Here is a 14847-nt window from a genome sequence, read left to right as displayed (position 1 = left end):
GCATTAGGGAAATGGAGAACTGGGCAAGTGAGAACCAACTTGGGGTATTTAAGGCATTATTGCGTGCAGATCATGTGAAGAAACAGTTTTCTGTTAAGCCCACGCTTAAATGTCATGTTTTCATACTTTTTATTTGGTAAACAAGCATTACCTTTGTTTTCTTAGGTCTTTGGGTCTCGCTGAAACTACTTCCTGGCGATCTAGCACAGGTTCAGAAGGATTTTTCTCACCTTGTAGACAGATCAACTGCTGTGGCTCGCAAAATGGGATTTCCCGAGATAATCCTTCCTGGTAGGTGCCATATGCCTCCGCACTTCCATGGAGTGAAAGAGCCAGTTGAAATTCTGGAATTTCTGCTATGAACAGATTTATTTTAAAGCTATTTGAAAACTTCTTTTCCTTTTTCTTGAAATTTCTAGCAATCTTTTTTTTTTTTAAAGAAGTGGAAAGATAAGCTTCCTTTCTGATATTGGAACAAGACAGTGTGTGTACTTTTTGGAAGAAAATTTCTGTTTAGTCAGAGACATTGCTGCATGTAGGTTTGACCCAGCTGTGTTTAATCTATTCAAAGTGGATTTAGCCCTATAGAGCTCATTACATTAAAAAAAAAAGTTACATAAAGGCAGAGGTTTATAAAAAGGAAAATGGTACATTTTAAAAGATTTGATATAACTTGAGATGAAGATAAAATGATGTGATGGTGGGTGTCGTTAATTAGCGAGTATCAGTAAAGGCTAAGAAGATAAAGATGACAAAGTACCCAAGAATGTTAAATGCTAACCTGTAAAATTGTCTGTGTGACAAAAAGAACTCATTAAGTGCTATGAATTTTAGGTGATGTTCGAAATGATATCTATGTCACCCTGATACAAGGGGAGTTTGACAAAGGGAAGAAGAAGACTCCCAAGAATGTAGAAGTCACGATGTCTGTATATGATGAAGATGGAAATCTCCAAGAGGTATGATGGCCTTTGCAGGAGGTCACAAGGCTGCTGTGTTTGCTAGATGATGACTCTGGTCCATCAGATCTTATTTATTAACTGTATGCAAGAACTCTGTGATAATGAACAAGAGATGTTGTAGGTGATCTCAGTGATCAAATTTGAATACTCACTGATGATTATTTTTTTTAAATTAATAAGAGGTGTGAGCAAATCTTTGAAGATTCTGTAAAGCTTCCAAAGAGGCGGCATGCATTGAGTCCCCTTGACTGTGAAGCATAGACTTGGAGGAACTCTGATAGTTACATGCACTGAAAATTTCTGACCCAAGATAATTATTACTTTCATTCTACACCTTACCTTTTCTTCCCCCTTCCTCCCGTTGTCTTTTTGTCCAAAGAAAGCTATTCATCCTGGTGCTGGTTATGAAGGTGTCTCCGAATACAAGTCTGTTGTTTATTATCAAGTCAAGCAACCTTGCTGGTATGAAACTGTAAAGGTAAGAGTGTGTAATTTACAGTCTTGCTTCCTTTGTGTTGAAAACGGAACTGATTTAAAATCAGTAGGTGCATCAGTAATAGAATGTCCTTTAAATTGACTGGAGACAGAGAATACTGGTGCTGCATTTTTCATTGTATTGTAATGTGCAGGTGTCCATTGCGATAGAAGAAGTCAGTCGTTGCCATTTAAGATTCACTTTCCGTCATCGGTCGTCACAGGAATGTAAGTATCAGAAGAGAAGATCTGCAGGAGTACTGTACTCTTCCTGCTGTCGGTGAGATTTTCTGAGTATCCACCAAAGGTGTAGTGTTTACATTGCTACTTATTTCCAGCATTGTGGATTTTCTTGCAGGCAAAGAAAAATAATTCAAACTTTTTACAGCCTTAAGAAAGGTTTGGTGCTGCTTTTGTTCTAAAATTGAAATTAGATGGGGTGCAACGTGTTCGTCCCCTTGGAAGACAATTGTCAATGCTCATTGCTGCTTTGGCTTCTCAGTGTATGGTGTTGTTTTTAATTTATTTCAAGGCCTTCACAAAATTCAGTGCAGGGCTTCTAATGGTCTTCCTACAGGAGGATTTCTAATTAGGTTGTTTGAAGGCTAATGAGAAAGTTAGAGCCAGAAGTTTCATTAAATGACTTCAGAGCCCTGAAACAAACTTAGTAATGTGAGAGTAAGGCCTTGAAAGGCTCTTGAAAATTCTCTTAAGGTACCTGGGAAATGCAGTGACATACTTCTACATCCATACCTTGCAAGCAGATTTGCAAAATCCCATACAAAATATCTATACAATTACATATGTCCAGCTAGCAGCACAACCACTGAAATTGTGTGGCAAGAGATGCTCAGAGGGGGCGTTTTTCTGTGTAGTTGCAGATACCTACTTACGTGCCTTGAGATGAGAAGGAGAGAAAGAGAGCTCTTTCTGCTGTGGGTCACAGAGTTTGCTAGCTCCATCGCATTATCGTGTGATGCTATTAAATAGAGAAGGTGCATGTAGTGAGAGAGCTGCATTGTGTGTAGTATGGGCGTAAACAAGATGATTCCTAATACAGATTTTTCTTTCTGTTTACAGCTAGGGATAAGTCTGAGAGGGCTTTTGGCATGGGCTTTGTGAAGTTGATGAATGCAGATGGAACAACGCTGCAAGATGGCAAACACAATTTGATTGTTTATAAGGTAGCTGGGGCATTTGCAGTCTTCACTTTTGTTTAACTAATCAAAACCACTCTCTTGGCTGACTTTATTCCTAGCAATGTATACATCATCACTGCAGAGATTTGTAATAATTTTTCCAGGATGATAGGATAGTAATTTTTTTTTTTTTTAAGTATGTCGCCCTCAGCTCTGCTTTCGCTGGTGGGTTTTCTGACTGCAAGTACACAAATCTGGTACATCCTTGTATATATTCTGTATAGAGCTCTAATGTCATTCACCTAGACAGTGTGCAACAAAAAGGCCTGGTGAGCACTGCTTTGGAGGATCAGTGTGTGATAGGAAGAGAGACCTGGTGCCTTTGGCCACAGCAAAAGGAAAAAGTTAATGCATTGCAGTAGAAAGCTACAAAGTGGGGGCGAGGGGTGGGGGGGAAACCCTCCTAAACTCTGTGGCTTGAGTCCCTCTGAAAAAGAGCTTAGTTCACTGGCAGTGTGGGAAACTTCTGTTCCCTAAAGTTGGAGGCCGAAACAGACAATGTGAGTAAACAGCTATAGACCTGAAAAGGTGTTTAAAGCCCTCTCTGGCTGTCACTGTGTTGAAGTGCGTCTGCAGATGAGAACTGCAGGAGGTCAGACGAGGTGGGCTCAGTGTGAGATAACTCTTGTCTTTGCTGTGTTCTACCAACAGGGTGAAAACAAGAAAATGGAAGATGCTAAATGCTATTTAACTCTTCCTTGTACCAAAATGGAGATGGAGGAGAAGGAGGCCCCCTCTGGGAAAAATCTGCACCATCTAACCAACTTCACACCCGCTAAAGACAGCACAAAAGACAGCTTCCAGATTGCCACTGTGATCTGCTCCACCAAACTCACCCAGAATGGTAGGTCGTGCGTTAGCAGCCTAGCCATATCATGCTGTATATTTGAAGTAAAGAGGGCACTTTCTTTATGTAAATTTTTTGGCATTGCAGCATGTGTGGGCATAGCACTTTAGCTTTAATCTTGCGGTTTCATGTGTCGGTGGCAGCCCAGTCCCAGCATCGTTGGCATCATGTTGCCAGTGCAAGCTATAAAGATGTTTACGCAGCTGCTAAAGACCATATCACACGAATATTTTATCGAAACTACCAATGTTAAATTGAACAGGTTTTGTTGGCACACAAAGAAGTGACACCCATCAGCGACAGTCTATATGTGTTTCAGAGTCATAAATGTTTAAGGTTAATTATCTTCTTTCCTCTGCCTGTTAAGAATGTAGCAATTAGAACTGCACTCTTCAGGATGCTGTTATGCATTAACTCTCCTGATGTATGTATGTGAATGAATACACTGTGTGCTGGTAAATGGTGCGAGATTTCCTCTAGCTCTGGAAGGCTTTCGTTATATACTCTGACTTTGGGAAAGAAGTCTGTGAAAATGACACCAGCTGTGGCTTCATCAGGGTGTCCCTGTGTAGCTGCTGGGAGATGGGCACGAGCTTTTCTGCTCCCAGTTTGAGCTTGGCTGGTTAGTGCAAGTTAAATGCCATACTGATACTTCCATGTGCATGAGGACTGAATCTGACTTTCGTTATCCTGCCTGATGTGCAGGCCGAGCACGTTTGCATCTTTCTGCTCTCCTGCATGTAACCTCTGTTTCTGAATGTGCCAGTCTTTGTCAAGGCTGTTAAGTTTCAAATATGTTCTGACATCTGAAGGTAGTAAATGAATTTCGTTTCAGAACAGAAATAAGTACGTATTTCGTTAACATGGAAGGTGTGCATGAAACTGCTAGGCTCCTTTGAAAGCCTCAGCTATAGTTTGTAACTAACCCTGAGGTCCTAGGATGTCCCAGAACTGTGATAAACAGCTCTGCAGGTTAATATAATTTATAGAAGAGGTTTCAATTTTAAGAACCATCTCCAAGAAGCTGCTCTAACGTAGACACAAGCATTACTAAGAAAAGTCACGCACTGTTAATAAAATTCCTAGCTTGAGATATCTTCTCTTGAGTGAATGAGTAGCCTGCAAAATTGTCTACCAAATGCATTGCATTATCAAATTACACCAAGGTTTCTATTTATAGCAAAAGCTAACTTTTTTGCCAAGACAAAGGAACCATCTCAAGGTAATATTCTGTACATCAATGTGACTTTTCCTTGTAAGCCAATTCTAAAAATAACCTCTAGTACTTATATTGTTCTGCAGCCATTAAGTCAGCTGTGTTGTTGTAATCTGTTTCTAATTGCTGATGTTCTGTCCTTGCTAGTTGACCTGCTGGGTCTGTTGAACTGGCGTTCTAACTCTCAGAACATAGCTCACAACCTGAGGAAGCTAATGGAGGTGGAAGGAGGAGAAATTGTAAAGGTATGCAGAGATTTGAGTCTCCTTGCTATGCAGAGACTTATGTATGTGCTTGATGTTGACCTTGAAAGGGCTGTGATTGTGTTGTACCCAAAATCTCTCTGTATAGGCTGGGAGAGCTGTTCTAGCTGCTGAGCAACGGGAGAGCAAAAGGTGTGCTTTGCCCTAAGGGCTCTCATTAGTGGAATTCACCAGAATTACAGAAGTTAAATGTTACCAGGATCGGGGAAATGGTGGGGACTTTATTTTCCCCTCTATCCTTAGAAAAAGAAGATACGTTCAAAGCCTAACTGTTAATTTTCAGTAGCGGCTCTGGACCTGTTTTGTGAATAGGGACTTGCTGTGGATCTAGGAAGAGTGCAGAGAAGGCCCAGAGAGCTTAAAGTCAGAGTATGGTGAGGAATAGACTTGAAACGTGGGGAAGCACCACAGAAAATAGTCTGCTGAAGGATTTAGGAGGTAAGACTTCCTGTGGTCCAAAGTGTGGATCCTTTGGGATCATGCAAGGTCATGGTTTTAGTGAACTGCTGAACAACTGAAGTAAATGCTGTGTCAGTGCAAACCAGTCTTTGTGTAAAATGTCATGCCTTACTGCAGTGTGTCTGGTTGATGTAGCCCAATGCAAGCTTAAACTATGTGGACAGAATTAAGTGTATTCAGTAGGTCTGCTGCTAGATAAAAAGGCAATAGAACAGAAAAGAAAGTGGGGCCATCGAGAGTTGATAAGAAAAGATCCATCTTGCTATAGTGAGGGAGAATAGCGTGATGGTCATGACAAGCACGTGAACAAATACAGGACTAAGGTCCCTTTTTTATATGTTTTTTCATGTGCAGCTTTTATAGTTCAACTGGGCTAGGCTGGAAGGGGAAAAATGATCCAAAAGAGTAGGTTCTTGTGCAGGATTCCAGAAGTAGTAGTCTTTTCCTACTCTGTTCCTATTTTTTTCCCACTTTAGTTTTTGCAAGACACCCTTGATGCACTTTTCAACATAATGATGGAAATGTCAGAAAATGAAACCTATGACTTCCTTGTGTTTGATGCGCTGGTGAGTGAGTCTTTTTTTGTAGATTTAGAGTATCCGGTTTTCAGCCACATTTTCAGGCCGTTCCTGGTGCTTCCTTTAGTTGAGTCATTGGTATTTTGCTGAGAAATAAGTTATATTTAAACAGTTCTTAAGGCATTTTCAGGAGTTAGGACTGAGATACACATCGAGCTTTTTAGTGACCACAGTGAGAACAGTAATAAATGTTTGCATAATTTATAGTAATTTCTTCAGACAACTTCTTGCATTAAGACAATTTACAAAGGAGAAAAGCCACATTATCTATATGAAGCACAAAATGAAGTGATTTGTTCAGGGTCACGATGGTGGAGGATTTGTGGCTGTGGTGAGAACATAACGTATGCACCCTAAATTCTACCCCAGTAAATAAACAGCAAGGCTGACTGCTCCTCTGAGCCTTCATAGGAAGATTGTAGTGACTGAGTAAAAGACTTAACAAAGAGTTTTCTGCATCTTTGGACAGGCTGCTTCCTATGTGTGTGAAAGGCTCTGGTGTGCAGTGCAGTAACAAAGTTATGTGCTTCATGCTGATCAACAAACACATACTTGACAGTTCAGGAAGAAATGTAAAGTCAGATGTATCCAGCTGACGTTGGTGGGGGAGTGAATATAGGGAGGCAGAATGTCCTGGCTCTTCTAGTAACAGAACTGAGTGTTTGCTACGAGTATAAATGATCAGAATCTCAAGTTCTAGCTTCAAAAACGTCATTTCATAGCTGTGAAAAACAGCCTTCGGCAGCTCGGTGCCTATTTAACCTGTACTGTGACAGTGTCACATAAAGACTGAGTAGTGCTGCTTCCTGTATCACCATTGTAGCTTTGAGAAGTAGCTCCATTTATCTCTTAAGGTTTTTTCTATCTATGTGCTGCTGTGACCTGTCTTCACTCTGAGCAATGATGTAGTCACACACACCGCAGTATTTAATCGCTATTAGAGTATAAATAACCCTATCTGTAGCATAAATACTATTAGAAAAACAAACAAACAAGAACTATGACCCAGCAAAATAAATGACATGCAAGTAGAGGCTGAGTTATGTTCGAGTTAGTTAAAGGTTGTGTAGCTCTGTACATCTGTTTCCTTTTGAATTTTTGACAGGTATTTATTATTTCTTTGATCGGAGACATCAAGTTCCAGCATTTCAACCCTGTACTTGAAACTTACATTTACAAGCACTTCAGTGCAACCCTGGCATATGTGTAAGTATTGCTGACTGCAAGCCCACAGGCCGTCATTCAGACAGTGTCTCGCTGGTAGTTCTGGTAAACTACGCTAAGGTGATAAAGGCAGCATAGACCAGATAAGAGTGTTCCACCCTATTCTCTGCTTTCAGGAGAGACAGAAATCCTTTAATTGCTCCTTTCATCCTGTGTAAAGTTTCTCTTCTAAGGTTTTTGTTCTGTAAAGAGAAGACACTGCTGTTATGGAAAATCCTATATTGGACTGTGTGGTTCAGACTCTGTGTTGACCTGTAGTCCTCTGTAGTTTGTGTTGTAAAAGCATCTTCATGTTTTTCAGCCTGATTTCCGATGGAAAACAGGTTTAGTGCACTCAGTCTGTATACATGTCTCCCTTAAAACTTCTGAGTGCTTTGATCTAGTATTGCTGCTAAAAGATTGATGGGGCGGGATAAGGGTGGCTGTTCTGGGTATACGCAGAAGGCAGTGGGAAATATTGTAAGTTGGGCGGGGGGGGGGGGAGGGGAGGAAACTGATGAAGGAATATAAGTTCAGAAGAAATCTGGTCTGGTAAGTATTGCTGCTCACGGAACTGTTTTGCCTTGCCAGTATCTGCCTCAACCTTTTCAAAAGTACTTTGGGCAGAAGACAGTTTGAAATAGTCTGTATGCCTTGCACTCTGTGCTACAGTTTTAGGGGTGCGTTTGAATGGGGTCACAGGGAGCAGAAGCAGAACCGTACGTGGCTGAAATAATACGAGCGATGTTGTGGTTGATGGTAGCAGAGATAAGAATGGTGTTCACCTCCGCTGTCTGTCTACAACCAGGCAGGCTGAGGAGGCCACAGACTTCAGAAAAGGGCTAAATGTTATGGTGGGGTTTAAACATGCAGATTACATGAGATAACACTTACATATTGCAACTCTCACCTAGATTGTCATTTGTTTAGAAGAAATTTGCAGATCTTCACATGTGGATGTGTGGGTATGGACAGTGGGAGTATTTCTGTTTCACTGTAGCATTTTTGTCTGTGGAACTCAACAGAGTTTAAAAAATCCCACTCACGATCAGTAGTTCTGTTTTATCAGGGAAGGAAAAAGCTGATGCACAGCATTTATTTAGGTATATGTGAAAATTTGGTCCTTTTGGTCAACTTGTTGACTTCATGTGCTTAAAAATGCGGCATCATTTAAGTGCTATAGCTAGTCATGGCTTACATGCCCAAGGATGCCCAGCAAGCTGGTGGAGAAGCCAGGAATCTCGACTTCCCAGCTTCTTGATCCAGTGCCCCTCAACCCAGAGGTCATTACCCTCATGGTAACAGGCAACTAAAAAGTGAAAATTGGGGTCAGTAGGGAGGGCAAAACAGAAATCAGGCTCTTTTTCCGCTCTGAAAATCTCTGCTTGTTTTTACTGATATGCGTGAATTCCTAGTCCTGGGTATTCGGCCTCCTTTGATGGCTGTCAACGTAAATATAATTCTGTGAGGAAACACGATTCCACAAAGCTCTGAAGTTCCCATCTCCTGGGTTGCTGTCTTCTTCCCTGCCCTGGCCACACAACCACTGCTTGCGTATGATTTCCTTTCCTTCTTCCCTGTAACCTATGGAAGAATTATCATTCTTACTTCTCTTAGCTATAAATAAACTTCTTTGTCTGATTAATGACCACACTGTATCTTAGCTTTGTTGTTCCCTTGCCTTTCTTTCCAACTTGGCTTGACAATGTGGTATCTGCATAATGCCAAGTGGACTGTAATATGTATATAATATATAGTGTCCTTTGTGTGCTCCACATGCCAGAATTTGGCAAAGCAAGGAATTGGATGCTGGCAGTGTGGCAGATCGAGCAAGCAAGTGCAAAAGCTGTTGGGTACTTGACTATCACTCACACGCTGCTTTGGGTGCGGAGTTGCTTAATGAAGAGAAGAGGATTTTGCCTGAATATTAACTGCCATAGCACTCCCAGAAGATCCTGATCTTCTGATTCAGCAGAGACTAAGTAGCGAACGCTCAGAATGTGTTAATGCAACTTCTGTCCGCAGTTCTCAAAGCACACAGCAAGTATTGCTGCGGAAGAACTTTGTGCTCCACACATGAGAGTGCCAACACGTGGAGATGATGTCGATCCACTTGCAGTAGCAGTGGGTTTTCCATCTTCCTGAACACTTCCTTTGAGGGAAAAAGAAAAGCGGATCAAGAAGCTAGAATTTGTAGACAAATTTGTAGACTATTCTGAGAATTCATGAACTGATTATGAAAATCTGGCATCCCATGAAGCCAAAGATTTCAGAAGGAAGTAGGCAGAGGAGAGGAACCCCTGTCTGTTATCTGTTTATTAGTCAGTAGTTCCTCTCTGGAATAAGGAAGCTGGACTTGCACAGAAACTTCACTGTGTCTATATTTATTCTCCTATCTGTTTTTTTTCCAAAGGAAACTCACCAAAGTACTGAACTGTTATGTGGGAAATGCCGATGACTCCAGCAAGACAGAATTGCTGTTTGCTGCTCTGAAAGCCTTGAAATACCTATTCCGATTCATTGTTCAGTCACGAATATTGTACCTGAGGTGAGACCAAGGTCATTGCCATCCGTATGTCTCCTGGAAGTCAGTGGAGTTACTTCCATTCAACACCACTGGAGGGGATATTCATCAGCATATCCTCTATCCTTGAGTTATAGAGAGGAGTATCTTTCTGCCCTTTGTCTACAGCGAGAGAAAATAAGTTGAGCAGAAATTGAGATAGCTAATTTGAAGAGGAGAATCCTTTTAGTCACCTGTAGCATGCCAGAAGGAGCATATGGCAGTGCTGAAAAGGAACCTGTTATTTGTTAAAAAAATTAAAACATGGAGTGACTTCCTCATTTTAAGAAACAAGTGCACACACGGTTACTTGTTAGGTGAGGGCGACATGTTGTCTCATTAGGATATGGTCAATGACAGTGGTTTTGCCATAGCCTTAAAATATGTTTTCAAAGATTTACAGTGGGTGTTTGGAATCCTTTTCTCATGTTCATTCTGACTTTTTTGTTAAATACAGAGTGAGCTACTTGACTCTTGGAACCCAAGCAGAGTTTGAGGCAGTGGCAGTTTAAAAAGTGCAGCTTTTCCGTTATAACAGATTTCAGCAGGAAATTACTGCAGAATCCCCGATGCCATTTGTACACTCCTGTCTTTGTAGGAGGAGATTGCATTAAGATGTTGTTCCGCCAGATAAAATCATAGTTCAGCTACAGTGACACTGTTAGCCTAGATTTATGTGTATAACTAGCTCTTTCTGTTCTTTGTAGGTTTTATGGGAAAAGTGAAGATGGGGATGAATTTAATGATGCAGTACGCAAGCTGTTCCTCTCCTTCAATGTCCTCATGGACCGGCCCTTAGAGGAGGCTGTGAAGATTAAGGTATGCATAATCTGCAGGGAGAGGTAATATCTTTTATTAGGTCAACTGATACAGTGCGGGGGGGGCAGAAAAAGGGACAAGCTTTGAGACACGTAAAACCCATTCAGATGAGTCACACCACCTCCGAATGTCTGTTTTAATGAGCTCTGTGTGACAGGAAAGGAATATTTAAAGCACAAAGTTTATCAAGATGAGAGCTGAGGCTTTGCTGAAAACCCTTTAGCACCTGCTAGGATGAAAGCTAGCAACCAACGAAGGTGTAATCTACTGCAGTGTGGAAGACACTTCAACCAGGAACACCAGGCTTGAGGGTGATAGAGATAGAAATGTTAAACCACTGCAAAAATCAACATAATGCTGAGAATGAAAGTAATGAAAGAACAAATGATTTCTAAATGTATCTTAGGATTTATACTTGCTTGTTTTTCTGGTGTCAGCGGGTTTATGAACCTTCTGTTTATGCTCTGAGGAGGAGCAGAGCAGCCATGCAATGAGGCTGCTTAATTGCTAAAGGCAATGAGGCCTTTAGATTGCATTCTTACTTTCAGTTCTTCTAGCCAACATGCTTGTCTGTTTGAAGGAAAGATTGATTCTAAACTTTTAATTAGCACTTGGATGATTTAAAGCCCAACTTTGATTCTCATGCAGTCAGAGTACCAGCTGGCAGCAGCTGTAGAACATCCCAGGGAGACCTTTAGTTGCTGTTGTACTTAGTTGTCTGGATGCTACATTTGTGAAAGCCATACTAGTACCTAGGTAACTTACTACTGTGTATGTGGACATGCTGAAGTATGCAGAACGCTGAGTCAGTTTAACTGACTGGTGCTTTTCATGTCAGGCTATAAGGAGCTTAAACCCTGGAACTGCAGGATGTTTGCAAAAACTAGAGAACTTGGCTACGAATCCTTCCTCCTTCACCTTCTCCGCTCTGCACTGCAGATGTGTTGTTGCTGGGGGCTCTTTGGATGTGTAAATTTGATCTGAAGCCAGTTCTCTGCAGGTGTCTGCATATTTGCTCTTGACAAAAACTAGATTTGCCACGTGAGCTATGGGCATTGTTGTTGAGACTTTACAGCCTTTTAGAATCAACTAGCTAGTCTAACTCATTTCCATGTGTGTTTCATGTCCCTTTTTTTTCTTTTGCAGGGTGCAGCTTTAAAGTATTTGCCAAGTATCATAAATGATGTCAAACTAGTATTTGACCCTGTTGAACTCAGGTAACCATATTAAGTTTGTTTGTCCTCTCAACCCAGCTCATACGTTGGGAAGAATTTTCGAGACTTTCCTAAAAACAGACACTCTGGTTATGACGTGATGATGCATGTACTGTGCGTGAGTTTGAGGAAGCGCTTGCAGGGCTTTAGTCAGTGTAGTTCAAAGGAACCTGTGCATCTCAACTGCTCTTAGGCATTTTGAGATTTTACTGAAAATGAAAATTTGAGGACTGGAGAGTGATATGTGGAAATATTGTGCAGATTTCCACCAATTGTTAATAATTGCTTCTGAGGTAAAGTGAAATGTGTGACAAAGGCGTAGCCTTCATCAAGAAAACAAAAGTTGTGTTTATTCAGGAAATTCACAACTCTCTGGATTTCTTTTCTTTGGTGTTTATAGCTTTGCCCAGAACCTCCCAGCCATGCCTCCTTGTTCTGACACAAATAATTTTCTCATAAACAGTAGACACACAGCAAATGTACATGGAATTTAATTTAATGAAATCTCGGATTGAAGTGAGTCATCACTCTTGATGAAAGGGGCATCTGGAAGGATATGCTCTTGTGATTGTATATAACGGTGTTTTGAGTTTCAGCAGTGGTCTGCTGAAGTTTTGCAAAATTCTGCTTTCATTTTATATGAAAGTAAGTATGATTATCTTGTGCTGGTACTGGAGGACAGAGAGTATTGCCTATGTAGAAGTTTTTGTGATATATCTAGTGTGTCTTGGGATGCAAGCTTCATTTTAAGAGGTTTAAAAGAGATTAAGCCTGCAGTTTCTGAATACTGTTCAGTTTTTAGTAAAAGTCCTGTGCTAAGTTTGTTGAAAATAGATTAGGGCTCCATAGTAATTTGCCTGGAGACCACTTGCAGGTAACATGTCCACACAGTGACAAAACTGCTTGGCTTACCCAGGTGCAGGACAGTGTAAGTGTAGGACGGAATCGCACTGGGGGAAATGCTGACCATCTGCTTACTTTGTGGTTTGCACACTAGTGTCCTCTTCAGCAAGTTTATCCAAAGTATTCCCGACAACCAGTTAGTTCGACAGAAGTTAAACTGCATGACCAAGATAGTCGAGAGCGATCTGTTCAAACAGTCCGGTAAGTAGCAAACTGAAGTCTCTGGATTCTGCATGGGGCCACGCACCCTTAGAAACAAAAATGTCTTTCAAGTTCACGTGTCATTTACATCAGTCATCAGTGGTAGTCTACTGTTAAATCCATCTTGAGAAATACTCTTTGCCATGGAACAACTGAAACTTTTTTTTGCTGTTCAGTCTTTATACAACGCCGAATACTGTAGGATCCTGATCCAGTGTGGTAATTTAGAAAGAGGCAGAGGTGAGAGTCCACTATTTGATGCAATACATATAGTTACAGATTATTTATGAGTGTCTCTAGTCTGGTGGTGGTGACTCGTGGATTTAAGTGTGTTTTAGTGCCCAAGATTAAGTTAGGAGCAGAAAGCTGCTCTGTGGTCACCATGTGTACTGAATGCTGAAGAACTTCCTGAGACCAACAAGATGTTGTGCTCTGTTTCATTTTTTAGAATGCAGAGATGCTCTTCTGCCACTACTAATCGATCAGCTAAGTGGCCAGCTGGATGACAATTCAAACAAGCCTGACCATGAAGCCTGCTCACAGCTACTTAGTAGTGTTCTTGAAGTCCTGGATCAGAAAGATGTGGTGAGCATGAGCTGTCAAGGGTGCAAATTAAGGTTAATTATTCTTTTGAGAAGTTATGACAAAGAAATGTTCTCAACTTAGGCTTTAAAGAATTACAAAGTTCTGATGTTTACGGACATTGTGTTGTATTGCTGTGTAGTTCTTTGGATCTCTTTGCGCATAAAGTAACTGTGTCTGAAAAGGAGCCATGAGAGGTTGAATTAGTGGTTATCGCTACAGTACAAAAAGCAATTACTTCCCTTTCTAGGGACCAAAATGTTGTTCCCAGCTACTTTGGTGGCTTGTTGAATTATTTGGAGCAAGTCATAAAAGTATTTGGTTTCTCATTTTCTCAACGATCGTTATTCAGTCAGGAGAGTACAGTTACTCGCCGCATTAGTCGTGGAAATTGATTCTAAGTTGCTGTGAAAAGAGTAGTTTGAACTGAAGAATTAAACTGAAGAACTATTCAGCGAAAACAAATGCCAAATCAAAGCACCAGCTTCAGTTTAGCTATGCCAGGGTGAGCTAATGGAGCTGGTATAGGTCAATTATGCTTGCTCTCCACCAAGTGTGTGCCTACAGTATTTGAATCGATTGCTTGTGTGTTTTAAGTCTCCTTTTTTGCATCCTCTAATAACAATTAACCTCTGTCAGGGCAGTCCCCCCCCACAAGGACCGCTCTATACAACAGTATACATTAAGAATGGTCTCAGATTTTCCTTATTGCATACCCCCAGGGGCCCACGGCTGTCCACATCCAGCTGATCATGGAACGCCTGCTAAGGAGGATAAACCGCACGGTGATTGGAATGAGCAGACAGTCTCCACACATTGTGAGAGCCTTTTACTTGCTTCAGTTATTACTTTGCCATTTGTTATAGTGGAATTTATTCTCCTGGGAGATTTCAGTGTGTAGCAGTGGTTTATGAAGTCATCTTTCCATTTCCTGGAGGGCTTCTGTGCCACTAAAACATGGCTTTTGGTGGTTTTCTGAGACTAGGTATTAGGATGCAAATTGTCCTACTCCAGCAGCAGTTTGAACTGAGTCACAGCTGACTCTGATTTCAAGTTCCTTTGGGCCCTTGTGCATGGACAATTTGGTTTCAGTGCGGTTTCTAATACACAAGGAGTCTACTGAAAAAATGCTCTTTTGTCACCTTGGCTGAATAGAATTAAATGGTGAAGGATGAAGCATCTCTAAGGGGCATTTCTGACTACTGTGTGGCATCTTAGAAGGGGTAGGCAGGTTGGAATGTTTTAATTTTTCCTTTACGGAAAGCTGGAAAAATCAAGAGTTGGGCGTATATAGAAATATCTTATTTTTGATAACTCTAAGGTCAAGTTAATGCTATTATCAATACATCAGCTGTGAGAATTAC

General features: G+C 41.0%; 1 protein-coding gene across 1 annotated transcript in view; it reads left to right on the top strand.

Annotated features, from left to right (window-relative positions):
• The window catches only part of DOCK5 (dedicator of cytokinesis 5), an 85719-nt gene that overhangs the window by 35806 nt on the left and 35066 nt on the right, over positions 1-14847 (top strand). The window contains exons 13-27 of the mRNA XM_075444577.1: positions 166-291; positions 835-959; positions 1342-1440; positions 1592-1664; positions 2517-2620; positions 3287-3479; positions 4846-4943; positions 5897-5986; positions 7104-7204; positions 9615-9749; positions 10472-10583; positions 11730-11800; positions 12795-12901; positions 13350-13486; positions 14206-14301. Coding sequence (XP_075300692.1) covers positions 166-291; positions 835-959; positions 1342-1440; positions 1592-1664; positions 2517-2620; positions 3287-3479; positions 4846-4943; positions 5897-5986; positions 7104-7204; positions 9615-9749; positions 10472-10583; positions 11730-11800; positions 12795-12901; positions 13350-13486; positions 14206-14301 — 1667 coding nt within the window. The remainder of the gene's footprint in view (positions 1-165; positions 292-834; positions 960-1341; positions 1441-1591; positions 1665-2516; positions 2621-3286; positions 3480-4845; positions 4944-5896; positions 5987-7103; positions 7205-9614; positions 9750-10471; positions 10584-11729; positions 11801-12794; positions 12902-13349; positions 13487-14205; positions 14302-14847) is intronic.

This window comes from Opisthocomus hoazin, chromosome 28 (genome assembly GCF_030867145.1).
Source record: "Opisthocomus hoazin isolate bOpiHoa1 chromosome 28, bOpiHoa1.hap1, whole genome shotgun sequence".
NCBI lineage: Eukaryota > Metazoa > Chordata > Aves > Opisthocomiformes > Opisthocomidae > Opisthocomus > Opisthocomus hoazin.
This window is presented reverse-complemented; position numbering and strand designations above follow the sequence as displayed.